General features: G+C 32.4%; 1 protein-coding gene across 2 annotated transcripts in view; it reads right to left on the bottom strand.

The window, feature by feature from the left end:
- Positions 1-19,531, bottom strand: part of LOC114327576 (5'-AMP-activated protein kinase subunit gamma-2) — a 537,287-nt gene that overhangs the window by 19,347 nt on the left and 498,409 nt on the right. For both annotated transcript variants that reach the window (XM_050657995.1, XM_050657994.1), the window contains 4 exons: positions 14,844-14,983; positions 7,493-7,696; positions 4,465-4,611; positions 1,754-1,894 (listed from right to left, as the gene is read on the bottom strand). In XM_050657995.1, coding sequence (XP_050513952.1) covers positions 1,754-1,894; positions 4,465-4,611; positions 7,493-7,696; positions 14,844-14,983 — 632 coding nt within the window. The remainder of the gene's footprint in view (positions 1-1,753; positions 1,895-4,464; positions 4,612-7,492; positions 7,697-14,843; positions 14,984-19,531) is intronic.

Genomic DNA, 19,531 nt, shown 5'->3' on the forward strand with positions numbered 1-19,531 from the left:
ATACTACCTGTGACAACCAATTAGACATAGGTCCCAGTATACTGAAATCAGAAGTCATAAAAGCAATACAACAAACCAAAAACAATAAACCACCTGGACCAGATCAAATCCCTGTTGAGCTACTTAAACTTTTGGATGAGGAAAACATTACCTACTTGACTACTTTCTTTAACAAAATTTACAACGAAGGAAAAATACCAGATGATTGGTTGGAGTCACTGTTTATAACATTACCAAAGAAAAGCAGGCCCACCAAATGCAGCGATTTTAGACTAATCAGTTTGATGAGTCACACACTTAAGATACTTTTACGTATTATACAAAACCGAGTATTCCTTCTGTGCGAAACTAGAATGGGTAATAAGCAATTTGGATTTAGAAATGGTCTAGGAACTAGAGAAGCACTATTTTGTATGCGCGTTCTATTACAAAAAAGTTGTGAATTCCGAAAGAACGTTTATGTTTGTTTCATCGACTTCGAGAAGGCATTCGACCGAGTACAACATGATACACTTTTCGATTACCTGCAGGCAGCAGGACTTGACCACTACGATATAAGACTGCTGAAATACTTATATTACAATCAAGTAGCCTCTATCCAAATTGGAGACAGTCGTACTGAAAAACTGCCGATAAAACGTGGAGTACGACAAGGTTGTGTTTTATCACCCACCCTTTTTAATCTGTACTCTGAAGAAATCTTTAGGGAGGCTTTGGATGACAGACAAGAGGGAGTAAGGCTAGGCGGAGAAGTAATCAACAATATTAGATACGCTGACGATACAGCCATTCTTGCTGAAAATTTACAAGATCTTCAGACACTACTAAATCTAGTCAGTGAAGCAAGCTATCGGAGAGGCCTTAAAATCAACATTTCAAAAACAAAGTGGATGGCAGTTGGAAAGATTAATATAGATCAAGGTCAGCTTTCTCTTGATGGAGAGGAGTTAGAACGGGTAAATCATTTCAAGTACCTTGGCAGCTGGTTAAATGTAAATTGTGACTCTGATGAAGAGATAATAACTAGGATCGAAATATCACGGAAGGCTTTTATGACCTGGAAACCAGTTTTATGTAATAGAAACCTGTCGATGAATATTCGAAAGAAGGTGCTGAAATGTTATGTGTGGTCTATCCTATTGTATGGTTGTGAGACATGGACGTTAAAAACCACAATGCTAAACAAAATAGAAGCATTCGAATTGTGGTGTTATCGACGAATCCTAAAGATATCGTGGGTTTCGCACACTTCCAATGAAGATGTTCTTCAAATGATGAATTCGGAACGTCTGCTGATAAGCATCATAAAGAGGAGAAAAACAGAATACTTCGGCCATATAATTAGAGGACCTAAATACCATCTGCTTTGCCTTATAATACAAGGAAAAGTGGAAGAAAAGAGATGGATTGGTCGAAAGAAACTTTCATGGTTGCGTAATATTAGACAATGGTGTGGCTGCACAGTAGAAGAATTATTTCGCGTAGCAGCCGATAGAGAGAGATTTCAGGAAATTGTAAACATGATGACGGCCAACGTCTGAATTCAAACACGGCACCTAAAGAAGAAGAAGTATTAAAATTAGTTTAAATTAATTAGTTTAATTACTGTTTAAAGTATATTATTTTGGTTAAAATGGTGTGACTTTTTTCTGAACATTATGTGGACCATATAGAACAATTTGGTGTTGGAGGATAACTTTCACTTTGGATGTCTGGGTTTGGGTCTAGTTACATATACCATACTATATCTTACCTGGGCTCTAACAGATACAGCACCGTCTGGAGTACCGCCATCCTCGCCACATGGCCTCAGAACCAGGTACAAGAGTAAATCGGACAAAGAGATTATGCCTAGCACTTTGTTCTCGTCGTCCACAACTACTAACCTATGGACCTAAAACACAGAAGCAAATTTTTATTGTTGGAAAGGAAATTATCACTTTACATCTAAGGTTCTAAGGTAATAAGATAATAGAGAGTTTTTAGACCCTCTGTCTTTTTGACGTACGTTAAACGTAAAACGTTATACTTGTCATGCGCAATGAGTAATAAATAAGGGATAACGTGTTTACCTAAAATAGTTTTTGAATCCTTTCAGAAAATACTTTCTTTTTTTTTTCTCTGATTCTGGCCTTGGTTTAGAACTAGAACCTTTAGCCACGTAATTGTATAACTTATCACTAACTCAGGTGTAATATGTAGTGTGTGTGTGTTGAGTAAGTGTCTTGTTACTTTGCAAAGCCGACGTCATTGTCTTTGCAAAGAGACGCTAATTGTATCCGAACGTCTGCGGTCCCTCCGGTGAGTACCGATCCCACAAGGACAGAAACTATTTTCATTTATTAATTTATAATAAATCAGAAAATACTTCCAAGGTACGTTATTCTTGTTACTCTTTCCAGATCCGTTCCGTCGACATTGACCTTTTCTGTTTTGGTGCTTGCTGATGGTTTTTTGTCTTCTTTGTAGTCAATTTCATTCCAAATTCTCTACAGGATGTCGTTACTCGGTCCATTAGGCATTGCAGTGCTTCAGCATTATCTGCCAGAATGACCGTGTCATCAGCGTATCGCAGGTTATTCATACATTGGCCGTTTATAATTATACCATCCGAGGTGCCTTCCAAAACTATCTTAAATATCTTCTCAGAGCAAACAGCAAAAAAATTGAAAAAACATTGAACAGCAAAGGACAGGACACCGTCTTAAAAATAAGACATTTAAGGTCGAACCGTCTTCTTCTTCTTCTTCTTATTCTTTATTTTTCTCAAAATATCATTTTAAGCGATTCTACAATGATTTGGTATTTATTTAAACAAATTTGCATTTTTTATCGTAACGTATCAATGAAAAAAATCATATTTTAATAAAAGGGGCTCAAAAATGTCATTAGAAAGTATAACAAGAAGTTGTTTTGATTCAAAACAAGTTTTTGATCAAATTTTAGTGTAGAAAACGTTCGGTTTTTTACAGTTCCTCCATTCCCAAAATACATGTCCTTCGATTTGGCTGAAAATTTGCTAGTCTAGTCGCAACATAGGGAGTCCCGTGGACACTTTTAGTTCGCCGCGATTTGATGGTGGTACTATAGGTTTTTTGGGTCGCTGAATCTAATGGAAGTGGTCTGGAAGCCCAAATGTGGTGCGTTTAATTGTTATTAACAAATTATGGCAAAATTAGGTGTTTTTCAGGAATTATTAGAAGCCCTGTAAATAAATTGATAGTGTTATGGTCTTCTCTGGTGTATTTTTGGTCGCTGAATCGAATGCGACTAGTCGCGATTACTCAAAATGTGTTCTTATTTTGTTAATAACAAAATATTTGTTTATTCGCCGAAAAGCTCGAAATGCGCTATCTACAGCAAGTTTGTAGTCTTTTTCATAGTATTTTTATACGCTAAATCGATTGCCGCTAGTCGTGATAGCTTAAACCACGTTCCAAGCTCTATACAGTTTTTTCACTAAGTCAATACTTTTCGAGTTATTTGGTTGTTTTGTTGAAAAATGAACACATTCACTCGAAAATAACTCGAAAAGTATTGACTTACATAAAAAACTGTATAGAACAAAGCTTAGAATTAATCAGTTTATCCAATTCCGGAATTATTTTAAAGGTTTCTTCTTTCACCCCCGAAACGGGGTGAAAGTCACCCCCAGGCTAAAATCACACATCGGCACAATATCGCTCGTTTTGTTTGACATGTTAGCTACGTGTATGCCAAATTTCATGTCATTCCAAGTGGTTGTTTAAAATTTAGAGCAAAAACTGTGAGTAAACGTACTATAAACCGTTATTTTTGCAATAGTTTATTAATAACAAAGTCGGAACGTGGTTTAAGCTATCACCACTAGTGACAATCGATTTAGCGTATAAAAATACTATGAAACAGACTACAAACTTGCTGTAGATAGCGCATTTCGAGCTTTTCGGCGAATAAACAATTATTTTGTTATTAACAAAATAAGAACACATTTTGAGTAATCGCGACTAGTCGCATTCGATTCAGCGACCAAAAATACACCAGAGAAGACCTTAACACTATTAATTTATTTACAAGGCTTCTAATAATTCCTGAAAAACACCTAATTTTCCATAATTTGTTAATAACAATGAAACGCACCACATTTGGGCTTCCAGACCACTTCCACTGGATTCAGCGACCCAAAAAACCTATAATACCACCATCAAATCGCGGCGAACTAAAAGTGTCCACAAGACCCCCCTATGTTGCGACTAGACTATGCCCACAGATAGCCAAAGAACAAAACTATAAGTGGTTAAAAGAATTTGTTCAGAAGGCTCAGGAATGGCTGTAGAGCCAACTGATGATAATGATATAATGATGACATTTTATCTGCGATATGATAATTCAAAAACAGTCAAAAACTGCCAAAATGAAAGAAAAATGGAAAACGAAATAGCACAAAATTGTGATATAAATGATGTAATTGTTAACGGATCTTACCTCTGCTTTAACAATTTTTTCCATAATGGTATATAAGGTTTCATCTAATTTACATTTATATACACCTTCAAACCACTCGTTTCTGTGTTCATTTGCCTTCTTTAATGACACATCTAAATCGTTGTAAGTTTTTTCTGCCGCCAGATTCTGGAAAATAACAAACATTATTAATAAACAGTTAATTATAGCAAGTATTATTGGGACCGTGCAAGTTCGGAAAAGCAACACCTGGTTTCTACGCTCAGCAACATTTTTCGCAATTTAATTATATTGACCAATTATACTAGTCCTGGTTGCTGGATACTTGTCAAGGCCATAGCCCAAAAAAATTATAAGAAGAAAAAGTAATATGGAGGTTATGTTATTAAAAGGTAAACAATTGAATGTAGTATATAAAATCAATTATTAAAATGCAGTACTGCAAGCAAAATACAATTAATTAAATTTACTTTTATACTGGGACCGTGCAAGTTCGGAAAAGCGACACCTGGTTTCATAGCTCGGCAATTTTTTTCGCACTTTTAATTATTATATTGGCCAATCATATAGATTCTGGTTGCTGGATTATGACTGATTTTATGTTATTAAAAGTAAACAATTGTATGTAGCAAATAAAATTAATTATTAAAATGCATTACTGCAAGCAAAATACTATTAATAAATGTACTTTTATATAATAATTGCATATCATATCAATATTGTGGAGCAACATATAATTTTTCTTCTTCAATGACAGTAGATATGAAATATACGTCAATTTGACAATTTCAATTGACAATATGAATTAGGGTATTTAAGAAAGTTGCAAGATTTCTCCGCTATTCACGCACGATCGTTTCTCGTATCCCCTCCAAGACTTGCACACGGCGAATAAAACCATACTAATAATACAAAACGAGAGCGAAAAGTAGAGAAATCACGATTGACCTAGGTGACAACAATGTAAAGATTGGAAAGGGGCAAAGTGGAAAGTGTATAGAAAACTATGGTCTAGGGGACAGGGTCACCAATTGGCGGTCCGCGGTCCGCATCTGGACCGTAGGCTAGTTTTGTGCGGACCGCCATTAAATTCAGAATATAGCGTTTAACAATTTTGAAAATGTTTGGCCATGAAATTGTGTACTATGTTTGGCTCAACTTATGTATGCGAAGCCGCCTTTTCAAGAATGAACTTTATTAAAAATCGGTACAGATCTCAGTTAACAGATGAATATCTCAACTCCCTAATGAGAATCAGTTGCACTAAACTCACTCCAAACTTCCAGACATGTTGTACATAATAAAAAGTTTCATTTTTCTTACTAAGAATTTAATTTTATAAAGAGTTTTCCCCTTATTGTTATACTTAAACTGTAATGTAAAATTGTCATGTGCATTTTTTTATACTCATTTCTTCTCTACTATATTATGTTAAGTGGTAGTACTTTTCAGCTGTGCATTTAATTAAAATACAACTTGTCGAAACCCAAAAGACTCCATTTTCAAACAAATAAATGTTTAAAAATAATAAAATCTTTGGATTTCTTAGTTCGGAAACAGATTCTCTCTTATACCTATTCCCCATCCTTCTAAAATTTGCAAGGAATAAAGGGTGATGAATGCAGAGACATGGGGAGTCTATATAGTTGAACTCCACAACACATCAATTCACCGAGGCAAAGATCAACAAATCTGTCTCCTAGTACTCAATACGTGAGTAAGAACGTAGGTAGATAAAGGCATTATTTTTATTTTCGATTCAGAGATCATTACCATCTTTCTATGGACCATTTCCAACTCCTTAGTTCTCATCAGGAAAGCTACCGTAATGATAATTATATTTTATAATTGACAGAAATGGCAAAGATTTTTATTTTCTTTTCAGAGCATCATTACGGTAGCTTTCCTGATGAGAACTAAGGAGTTCGAAATGGTCCACAGAAAGATGGTAATGATCTCTGAATCGAAAATAAAAAAAATGCCTTTATCTACCTACGTTCTTACTCACGTATTGAGTACTAGGAGACAGATTTGTTGATCTTTGCCTCGGTGAATTGATGTGTTGTGGAGTGCAACTATATAGACTCCCCATGTCTCTGCATTCATCACCCTTTATTCCTTGCAAATTTTAGAAGGATGGGGAATAGGTATAAGAGAGAATCTGTTTCCGAACTAAGAAATCCAAGGATTTTATTATTTTTAAACATTTATTTGTTTGAAAATGGAGTCTTTTGAGTTTCGACAAGTTGTTAATAGATGTCGCTATAGCGTCTGAATGTTAATTATATTTTATAATTGACAGAAATGGCAAAGATTTTTATTTTCTTTTCAGAGCATCATTACGGTAGCTTTCCTGATGAGAACTAAGGAATTCGAAATGGTCCATAGAAAGATGGTAATGATCTCTGAATCGAAAATAAAAATAATGCCTTTATCTATTTAATTAAAATAGTTTTCAGATTTTATAAGTTTGCATCAAACAGCTTGCATTGAAACTAATGTAAGAAAAGATAACATGTTAATTACCATTTTGTACTATGATTATTTATTTTAAATTTCTCAGTTTCAATTAAATTCAACTGGATTTAAAGGAAGTTAATAATTATGTACAAAACTGAAGATGTCTAAAAACTTGAGAAAGACGTTAAACATTCAAAATATAAATTCCTAACTTTTAAAATTTTCTCAGTAACAATAATTACAATACTGCTATGTTTAGATATCTGATAATAATATCAAAACAATACACAATGAAAGTTGTGAGATAAAAAGAGGTGAAACTAGTAGACGTGGGAAATTTAGCGATAGAAACGTATACATTTACGTTATATTGATTGTTTCCCACCTTTAGGCGTATCGGACGAGTTTGGCAATTAACATTGTGACAGTGACAGTTTTAGTTGGCATACTCCTCTGATACGTCTAAAGGTGGGAAACAATCAATATAATGTCAATTTATACGTTTTTATCGCTAAACTTCCCACCTCTACCAGTTTCATCTCTTTTTATCTCACAACTAAATGAAAAAAAAAAACAAAATGGAACTTACAATAACATCAAATTTGGCATAAATATCTACAAGTCTTCCTTCGGTATCTATCACAGGTAGCGCGGAAACTCGCCTTTCGACGAATTTCTTTAAAGCTAGAATAATCGTGGTCTCTTCCGACGCCATTTCGATATTGTCGTAACTACCGATCCTAAGTTCCCTCAGAGTTTTCTGCATGTAACTGGGTTTTGGTAATTCGTTAATCTAAAAGTAAAAAAAGGTTTATTTTCTTTGCGTTTAAAAAATAACATAGTTAGGTTTAACTAAAAGTTACTTTTAGTTACTCATTTTTTTTTTCTTAAAAAGATTTAAATTAATCAGTTTGTTTAAATATTGTGAACTGTCAAAGCGTATGCATTTGACTTGACATTGGTCACTGCGCATGTGCCACCTTCATCGCAAATGTCATCTCGTGATTCTATTGATTAAAAAAAATGAAAATCTGTATCATAATGAAGCTCATTATGAAACAGGTAGGGAAAACATGATTGATATATTAAGATGCAACATGAGCGCGTCATCAATATTTTTGTTTTTCGAAAGTTCTGCGAACTTTCAACAGTGCGGCAACAGTACGTCAGCAGCACGACAGTGACATTATACTATCAAAAACAATAATTATTATACTCATAGGCGTGCTAAATGTTGTCAAGTCAGTCAAGTTCCATTTCTTGTCATAGATAATCGATTTTTAGTAGTTCCAATGTGACACAAGATCTGGGCATGGGATAAAAAAGTTTATTTGGAGAAAGTGTATTTTTTTGTTTTTCTTAATGGCGGTACAGGCTCGTTTCCGTTTCTGCAATATTTTATTTAATTAAAGAGTAATTTCCATATATTATAGTATATTATGCAACGAGCATTTAATGATGGTCATTATGAAGCGAGTATGAGGGATACGAAACGAGCCGTATGCGGCGAGTTTCGTATAGAGTACGAGCTTCATAATGATAATTAAATGCAAGTTGTATACACTATTTTTTCTATGATCATTCACAACAAAAAATATATTCAAGTTTATTAATTTTGTAACACAAACAAATTAAGTAGTTTGTCAATTTGACAGTTTGTTTACATATTGAGAACTGTCAAAGCATATGTATTTGACTCGCCATTGGTCACTGCGCGTGTACCACCTTTATCGCGAATGCCATATCGCGATTCTATTGGTTAAAAATCTGAATCTTAATGAAAATCTGTATCATAATGAAGTTCATTATGATACAGGTAGTGACATCATAATTGATATATTATAGTATGAGAATAGAAAAAAGTATTTTTCCACCTACCTCTACCGAAAGTATACTTTTCCGGACCTGATTGTAGGGAGCAAAGTTGTACTTTTCCTCCCTAGGGAGGAAAATATTTTTCCTCCCTAGGGAGGAAAAGTAAAAGTGACGTCATGGTATTTTATTTATGAAATATAACTTATTGACGCCCTGTACAATATCTATTTTCTATTACGTAAGTATCTATACATTTTAACGTTTATTTATAAAACACCCTGTATTTTGTAGAATGGTAAAAAACAGTAAATTGTTATTTTGATTTAACAATGTTTACATTAATAATTTGACTTATATTTGACAGTTGACAGATATATTGTACCTACTTGTTTTAGTAGTTTTAATAAATTTTGTTGGTTAGTTACATAAATAAATTAAGTAAATATGAAAAATGACTTGTTATTAATTTGAGGAAGGTGGAAAAACCATATGTATAACATGGGAGTAAAGTGCCTTTTCCTCCCTTGAATGATTACTGCCCTCCGCTACGCGTCGGGCAGTAAGCTTTATTCTCGGGAGGAAAAGTAGCACTTTCCTCCCTTGTTATACAAATAGCTATTTTCTACAACCACTATTCAAAATGCACTTTTCTGTACAGTTTTATGTTAACAAAGTTGATATTTTCTCACAGTATAAGATATATATATGACATTAGTGTGCAGAAAAGTGACGTTTCTGTGCCGGAAAGTTCTTTTTTCTATGGCCGTGCTAAAAGAGCCACTTTCACGCCCGCATTTCGTTTCCGAAAGTTGCACTTTCCCGCACGGCGTGCAGGAAAATAAAATACCTTGTAATGTGGCATTATAATATATTATAATACATGCAATAAACCAATATTTAGATATTATTTACTAATTTATTTCAAATTTATCTTATTGTGTTCATGTTTTAATGAAATTAGTGCGATAATTCGATGAAATAAAATTATTTTTACATAATATTTAAAAGTCAGATCAGTCGACAATTACAATGGTTTTGAATCGTCGTCATGGAAACCAATATCGTCGTCGTGGTAACCCATTATATCATAAGTTTGGTTTTGACAACCTTGTCAAAGAATTAATTTGTGTATTTTCACTTCTAAATAAAAATTGATATAACTCTTTTTTTGTGGCTTTTTACCAAACGTACGGCCCTAGAAAAAATATTGTTCCTAACTCATGCGGAAAGTGTCGTTCCCGCACTCGACTGCTTGCCCGAACTCCGCTATCGCGTCGTTCGGGTCAACGGCAGTCTCGTGCGTGAAAGTATCACTTTCCGCACTAGTTAGGAAAATAACTATTTTCTACAACCACTATTCAAAGTGCACTTTTCTGCACGGTTTTATGTTAGCAAACTTGATATTTTCTCACAGTATAAGATATTTGACACTAGTGTGCAGAAAAGTGACGTTTCTGTGCCGCAAAGTGACGTTTCTGTGCCGCAAAGTTCTTTTCTGCACAGTTGACTACCTCATTCTGAGTAACGTTATATTCTGTTTACATCCGTGGACTACCGCATTCTGAGTAACGTTATATTCTGTTTACATCCGTGGTTAAACTTTAGACAAATATATAACCTATAAGACAATTATTATATTTAACTATAGCATAGAAACTAAATTATGGATGTTACAACTGTTTTATTTTACAAGTATATTCTTATTAAACATTTTATAATTATCAAATAACCAATAAGGATTTAGCAACCTGTGCAAGAGACGTCGAATGAAGAAGGTTTTGTGTAAATCCGTGACTGCATAAATATAATGTCAATAATGTGTAATAATTGTTTAAATTTAAACAAATTAAGGCAGTGTATTAATTTTTTAACTGATTTCTGTGCAATTTATTTAGGTATAAGGAATTTAAATTGATTAGTAGGTATTAATTAAATACAGTTTAAAATTTATCACATAGGTACCTATTATAATTAATCGTCGTTTGGAAATTGTGATTTTTATTTTTAGGAAAAACTGTGCTTGTAGAAAAAGTATAGTGTGAAACACGTGCAGAAAGGTAATTTCTCACTCGTTTGAATTGCGGCACTCGCTTGCGCTCGTACCGCAACTTTTCAAACTCGTGAGAAATTAGTACCTTTCTGCACTTGTTGCACAATATACTATTCTGCACAGTACCGTTACATTCACATTCCACAATAAAATCATAAATATAATTATAACATGTTTTGATGAAATGGTTTTATTTGAGATATTAGATTTGATAGTGCTTTTCAAAAAAGAACCGATTTAACTCATAAACTCATGTCAGAGAAATCTGCAAAATTCGCTACTCAACACATTATTTTTGAACTTTAATTTTCTTATTTTACAAATGACTACCTCATTCTGAGTAACGTTATATATTCTGTTTACGTCTGTGGTTAAAGTGTAGACAAATATATAATCTGTAAGACAATTATTATTATACTTAATTATCGAATAGAAATTAAATTATGGATGTTACAACTGTTTTATTTTACAATTTTATTCTTAGTAAACATTTTATAATTATCAATTAACCAATAAAGATTTAGCAACCTCAGCAAGATACGTCGAATGAAGTAGATATGGTGGAAATCTGTGACTGCATAAACATAACGTCAAATGTAACATTATTTTATAATAATTATTTAAAATAGTTTAAATTCAAACAAATTAAGGCAGTGCATTAATTTTTTAACTGATTTCTGTGTAATTTGTTTAGGCATAAGGAATTTAAATTGATTAGTATTAATTAAATACAGTTTAAAATGTATAATCTATTATTATAATAAATCTTTGTTTGGAAATTGTGATTTTTATTTTTAGCAAAAACTGTGGTTGTAGAAAAAGTATAGTGTGTAACACGTGCAGAAAGGTAATTTCTCACTCGTTTGAATTGCGGCACTCGCTTGCGCTCGTACCACAACTTTTTAGACTCGTGAGAAATTAGTACCTGTTTGCACTTGTTGCACAATATACTATTAGTCCTTAATAGGGCTTTTCATTCACAGTAATTTGTTTCGAGCTTCTGTCATATGTCGTATAATCAGTTTATATTATTATTATCAAGTATATTTAAATGGGAAATAAGCCACAATTTTACCTAAAAATGATTTTATTAACGTTTCGACGCCCAAGTCGGGTGTCGTTGTCAAAATACAAAATAATACTAAATAAATAAAAATGTTGTTGCTTAGTAAAAAATTCTTCTAATAATTTATTTAATCTGACTCATTTATATCGGCAATTCAGACACGTATTATACATTTTAAAGTAGACGACTTTAAAATGATATTGCCAATATTGATGAGTTGTGTTCCTGGGACGACTTTACTGAAAGATAGTTCATTCGATTACATGAAATCAATCCCAACTCAAGAATATCCGCCACAAAAAATCATAGCATGTAATCTGTCTTTAAAAAGACAACCAAATGCAACGGTGGCACTGAAATTCTCGCGTTAGAGATTTCATAGTAAATCACGAGGGAAAACCAGGAAAAACCTCGTGATACTATCCCGACATCGTAAGTATTTGGGTTTACATTTAGTTTACTCTCAAAACTAATATCAAATTCTGACTTGATATTTTAAATTTTAAATAATACTAAAATACTAAATATGTACTAACTCGATATGTTACTGATTTACTAATTGTGGTATTTTCTTTCTATTGACTTCCTCCTTTAATATGGGTAACCACATCCTACTGCATTCTACCGAGGAATTTGCGACACAATTGGTTTCATTTAGCATAATTAGAGCCGCTTCTTTGATTTTTCTCTTTTTACTATCTGCTTCTTTTAGGACTATACTTGAATCTCTCCACTGAACTCTATGTTCATTATCCCATGCGTGTTGACATATTTGAGATCTATCAAATTCTCTATTTTTTATATAAGACTGATGTTCATTTACTCTAACGTCTATTGGTCTTGACGTTTCACCTATATAAAACTGTTCGCATTCACAAGGTATTTTATAAATACAATTCTTTGTTCTTTCTTGTTCACTGTTAGGTTTAGTTTTAGATAGAATAGATCTCAAAGTGTTTGTTGTTTTGAATGTTGTTGATATGTTGAATTTATTTCCTATTGTTTTAAGTTACTCGGATAGTCCTTTTACATATGGTATTGATATTTTCCTCGTATTATTTCTTGTGAATGTTGTAGGATCCCGTTCTAAGTTGTTCTGTTCCATTCGATCCAATCTTGACAATTCCTTATTTATAAACGATATGGGATAATCATTTTTTAATAAAACAGATGTTAACAATTGTTTTTCTTCTAAAAATGAATTTTCGTTAGAACAAGTAATTTTGGCTCTATCATATAAGGATTTAATGATTCCCTTTTTAACGTTGATGTTATGATTTGATTTGTAATTTAGATATCTGTTGGTGTGTGTTGGTTTTCTATACACTTGAGTCTCATATCCAGTATCCTTCTTTGAGACCAAAACATCGAGGAAAGGTAGGGTGTTATTGTATTCCTTTTCCATTGTAAACTTTTTTGTCTCTTCTTGATCGTTTATAATACTCAGGAACGTATCCAACAATTCCGATCTATGAGGCCATATGGAAAACACATCATCTACATATCTCCACCATACTGTGGGTTTTAAATTTTGTTTAGAAATGATATTAGTTTCGAAATCCTCCATAAATATATTAGCCAATAATGGAGATAAAGAAGAGCCCATTGCGAGACCAAAATTTTGTTTATAGAATTCATTATTTAGTTGAAAATAGGTATTATTAGTACATAATGTCAATAACTCCATTATAGCTGATACATTTAGTCTTGTCCTAGTTGTTAATGTATTATCATTTTCTAATTTCGTTTTGATTAAGTTTAAAGTTTTATCTAATGGCACATTTGTAAATAAACTGTTTATGTCAAAACTTACTAAAATATTATTTAGATTAAATTCAATATTTGATAATTTGTTTAAAAAATGTTGTGTATTTTTTATAAATGTGTCATTATTATTTGCAAATGGTTTTATAATATTTAATAAAAATTTTGATAGTTCACTACAAGGAGAACTGATGGTACTACAAATAGGTCTAAGTGGAATATTTGCTTTGTGAATTTTCGGTACTCCATAAAAATGTGGTGTCTTACTGTAATGAGGTGTCATTAATTTTCTTTGATAGTACGTTAGGTCATTTTTAAATTTGAATAAAGTTCTATAGATTTTGTTTTCCAGTGTCTTCGTTGGATCCTTCGTTAATTTGGTATAAGGTCCATTTGTAATTAGATCTGTAATTTTGTCCTCATATTGTACTTTATCCATTATTACAGTTGCATTTCCTTTATCCGCTGGTAGGATTGTTATGGAGTCATCATTTTTTAAAGTTTTTAAAGCTTTCATTTCCTCTTTGCTGATGTTCTGTTCAATTTTATTAGATTTTTCCAATTCAAGTTTGCATAGTACCCTATATTGTTCTTTTTCATGAGTTGGTAAACACTGGGATATTTTTTCTACTGCGCTAATTATGTCTAATTTTGGAATAAATGGATGAGTGACAGCATAGTTTAAACCTTTTGACAATACCAAATTTTCCGTTGCATTTAAATGTCTATTTGATAGATTGACAACTGTCGCTAATATGTCATTATTTCTATTTAAGTTATCAAAATTATGTATACTATTTTGTTCTAAAAGAATATTAAATTTATTTAAATGTATATTTCTTTGTTTCTGATATGAATTTTGATAAATTATGTGTAAACTAAAAATAATTCGATCAAAATCAGAATTTGATATCATTCCGTAAAGCAAATCTTCAATACTTACGATGTCTTGTTCAATAAAAAATAAATTTGATCTATGAAATTGTAACCTTTCCCGGATCATTGACACACTGGCTCTATGTAAAATATTTTGGAGTCTTATTTCCCATTTAAATATACTTGATTATAAAAATGCCACAAGAAAACAGCTTCAGGACAATATTATTATTAGACACAGATTATACAACATGACAGAAGCTCGAAACAAATGACAATCGATGAAAAGCCCTATTCATTTATTTTAGTCCTCTTGATCGTTAATTTAAGTTTACTAGAAAAACATTTAGAAAGAAAAGTTATACTTACATACAAAAATAAAAATCTAAGTATTCGTTTATGCGTGAGAATATACAGTACGTTTCCCGTTTCGGGATCTATGACAGGCAACCTGTGAATTCTATTGTGTATTAATGTTTTAATTGCATCGTAGAGCGATGCATCGGGACCTAAAAACAAAAACAAATTAATATTACACTTTGCATATTGACCATTTTCTATTGTATAACATCAAAACAAAAGTACTAATTATTGAAGGATCCAATGCATAAACCGGTCAAGGCACATAAAGCAAAATATTCAGGAGAAGTTAAAAACATTTTTGAGGTAAAACTGAAATCCTGATAAATTTTGTATTGTCTGTCATTTGAAGATCGTCTTGTTAACACTACTTTTTTTAATAATAAGTTGTAAGTTAAAAAAGAAAAAAGTTATGGGGAAAAAGAATTGGATTTGATTGATTTATGCAAAGTATTCATCTTTTTTTTTGGGAACAATACAACAAAATAGAATTTCATATTCAAAAAATTCTAGTAATATATTAAATGAAATAAACAAAAACATAGTTTCAACTAAAAGTTGGTGCAGAGTTGATACATTTTTCTATACTCATTGTCACTGAATTCTGATACCGAAGTTTCCTTATTGTCTGGTAATTTCGAAGTGCTTCATAAAACCATTGATTACACTGTGGCACATAATTGGTTGCCAAAGACATAACATGCTCGAATTTGTTCTTTTCCAGCTTTCTCATTTCAGTGTACAACTTATGGTCATAGTTTGGTAAGGTTGTAAGTTCCTCTTATCTCTTATTTCAAAAGTATCGAATAAATGAAGTTAACGGTTTCGCTACATTTAAACGTTATTTCACTATCTAATTTTTCATATCGCATAACTGAGAGCTGAGAGCACTGTGAATTAACCAGTCAAGTCCAGGACTTCACTGGTTTATGCATAATATCAAAACGCAGGCAACACATTATACACTTTAATATGGATGTTTTTAATCCTATCGAGCTGCTTTATAGTCCAGGGCTCATCTGTTTTGAGATGGACGTTGAGAGGTGACTCAAATTTTTTTTGCAGAAATTGCTTGAAAATAAATCAAATAATATTTGAGTTATCCTCCCTCTCAAAAAGGTCCGGAACATTGTTTAAATAATCAAAATGTCAAAAAATGAAGAAACATTCGATTGTTTTCTTCGTTTTTTGATTATACCTTTAAAAATATTCATTTCCGAGAAAAGTTATACTAACATAAAAGTTGCCTAATTAAATTTCCTACAATATAGAATTGGTTAAAAATTTAAAAAATAGTCACTCTAGTTGCAAAATAGCAATAATTGCGAAAAAAAAACATACAAAATCAAGTATTAGTATTTTACATTTTTTAACCATTTATGCTACACTTAGGACCTTAATATTTTACCCAGAAAAACTTTATGATACAGTAAAACAATACTGTAAATTTCATTAAGATCGGTTCAATAGATTTTGCAAAATAAATTTCGCAATCCAGCTTTCGCAAAAAAATTCGTTTTTTCAAAATGTTACAGGACCGAAAACAAAGAATTTTTTTTGCTTATGGAAGTGTACTGTACCTTTCACTTGCAATTTGCAAAATTAAAATCGATTAATTACCACGGCGTCAGGAAATTTTTTTAATAAACATTAATTTTTGGTGCTACGCGTAGGACAGCGGTGCTCGATTCACACAAGTTGTTTTCCACCAAAATTTCTTCCAATCTTTATCTAATATATTATTTTCTTACTCTATATTTTGTTGTATTTTAATATTTTAATTCCACAAAAACCAATCTAATTTTATTATTGTTTGTGAAATATTGTTTAAAAAATTGCATATGTTTAAAAATAATAAACTTTTATTCTCTAACTTAAAATATATGAACAAAGAAAGTTTTTGCTAAAAAAGTGTTATTTCAAAGGATAGAGTATGTGTTTTTATTTTGCAATAAACAAATTTATTTATTTATGTCGAAATGTAATAAAATTTAAAATGTATCAATCATTATCAAAGGTCATTGGAATGCCCAATCAGAGCAAACTATCCGCTGTCCTGCGCGTAGCACCAATAATTAATGTTTATTTAAAAAAAATCCTGACGCCGTGGTAGTTAATCGATTTTAGTTTTGCAAATTGTAAATGAAAGGTACAGTACAGTTCCATAAGCAAAAAAAAAATTCAACTTGCTATCTGCTTTATTTTCAGTTCTGTAACATTATGAAAAAATGAATTTTTTTTGCGAAAGCTGGATTGCGAAATTTGTTTTGCAAAATCTATTTAACCGATCTTAATGAAATTTACAGTGTTATTTTACTGTATCATATAGTTTTTCTGGGTGAAATATGAAGGTCCTAAGTGTAGCATAAATGGTGTAAAAACGTAAAATGCGAATACTTGTTTTTGCATGGTTTTTTCGTAATTATTGCTATTTTGCAACAAGGGTGACTATTTTTTAAATTTTTAACCAATTTTATATTGTAGGAAATTTATATACGCAACTTTTATGTCAGTACAACTTTTCTCGGAAATGAATACTTTTAAAGTTATAATCAAAAAACGAAGAAAAAAATCGAATTTTTGCTTAATTTTTTGACATTTTGATTATTTAAACAATGTTCCGGACCTTTTTGAGAGGGAGGATAACTCAAATATTATTATTTAATTTATTTTCAAGCAATATCTGCAAAAAAATTTGAGTCACCTCTCAACGTCCAAATGTACTAATATTTTTACAGATGCGCCCTGGTCTATTATGCACTCGAAGATGTGCATGAATAAACGCTTGACTCATTTTGCTCAAAAAGTGGACTTGTCGGGTTTATGCATTGGATCCTTCAATTAAACAAATATTCAAAGGATTTTCAATGATATTTCGATTAAAGACCGAGCCTCCTAGTGGAGGAATACGAGCAAAAATACATTGGTTTATAGGGCAGTCCTTATAGTAGGGTGACAGGAACAAGTTGACTAACAGGTTTATTTAATAAAATTATGGAAGAGAGACCAACCTATGGGAAAGAGTAATAATGAACTACGATATGTGAAGATATCCTATAGAGCAGCGTTTCCCAAATAATGGGTCGCGACCCGGTACCGGGCCACGAAAGCAAAATTCCGGGTCACCTCGCCGTTTCATATCTTGCTGTTTAAGGCCGCGCTCTGACTGACGCCAGGCTTTTCCGAGGATCAAAGCCGTAGCACCAGAATGTGTTTGAGGGCATTGTAGTATCCCAGAGAGGAATTTGCTGTCAAAAAAATGACACTGTTTTTAACCGAATCTATGCAAGAGTGTAAAATTTATAAACTTCATAAAATCTCGCCCACTGAACTCAAGAGTATTCTCTGCTTTGGCTATCAAAAGGGAATGTTTTAAAAATACTTATTCAGTTGAAGGAAGAAATTTCAATGTTCTTTGAACAACATCCACCAACGGCTAGGAATGCAATATTTCAATTTAAATACAGTTTTCATGATGTAAATTGGTTAATCAAGGTAGCCTATCTTTGTGATATTTTTGACTTCTTGAACCATTTAAATATGACATTACAAGGTAGCAATGTGACTGTATTTAAAGGACAAGAGAAGGTGGAAGCTGCAACAAAAAAACTCAACTTGTGGACACGCCGCGCGGAAGCATGAAATTACAAAACATTTACAAAGCTAAGAGAACCACAAAAAGAGTATATCCTGAATTCATTGCCGGATGAGATTCCTGCGCTTTTAAGGAGCATCTGCTAGGACTAGAGGCAAATCTGAAGAAATATTTTCCCCCATCCACAGCAACAAAGCATGGATAAGGAATCCATTTACAATGGACGTAGAATCCGAGACCGGACTTCCGGATTTAGATATTGACTCAGTAAATTGAACTATCGTGTGATAAGGCACTCAGACATATTTGATAAAATACTACTGGTAGATTTTTGGCTTTATTTATAAAATATATAGTTTTGAAAGCGATAAAGTTTCTAATTCCTTTTGTTATGACCTATAAGTGTGAGTCAGGGTTTGTAACACTGGTTTTCCTCAAAAATAGATAGAGGTACCGTTTGGAAGTCGAACCGGACCTTAGGATAAAATTAACCTATTTCCCTCCATACTCGAAGGTCTTATTTAACTAGAAACAACTGCATAGGTACTTCTCATTAATAAAGTATTTGATTTTTATTTTGTTTTGTTACATTTTTGTTTGAGCTAATGATTCTTTATTAAAATATATAAAACTATAAGTAATAAATATTTAAATATGTTTTCTTGTACACACACTAAGGTATGCAAAACAATTAGTGGGTCACGAAGGATAAGAACAAAAATAACCGGGCCACGGAAAAATAAGTTTGGGAAACGCTGCTATAGAGCGTTTCGCGTTAAGAATAGAACATTGTACCTTGGTATTTCTTATGAAGGATAGAAGCGCGCCGATGTCACGCCGTACTGATTAGAATGAATCGTATCACCGAACACTCGTATATCGAAAGTCGAGTATCCACCCGTGCGCGAGAGGTTCGGCAACACTGATCTCCGTAAGGGTAACGTTCTATTCTTAACGTGAAACAAAGTATAGTGAATAAACCGAAATATCCGATAATCAATTTGGCTTTATGCAGGGCAGATCTACCACAGATACAATTTTCATTCTAAGACAGTTGATGGAAAAATACAGGAATAAAGAAACAAATGCTTATAATATGGTC

The sequence above is a fragment of the Diabrotica virgifera genome, chromosome 8 (assembly GCF_917563875.1).
Source record: "Diabrotica virgifera virgifera chromosome 8, PGI_DIABVI_V3a".
Lineage (NCBI taxonomy): Eukaryota > Metazoa > Arthropoda > Insecta > Coleoptera > Chrysomelidae > Diabrotica > Diabrotica virgifera.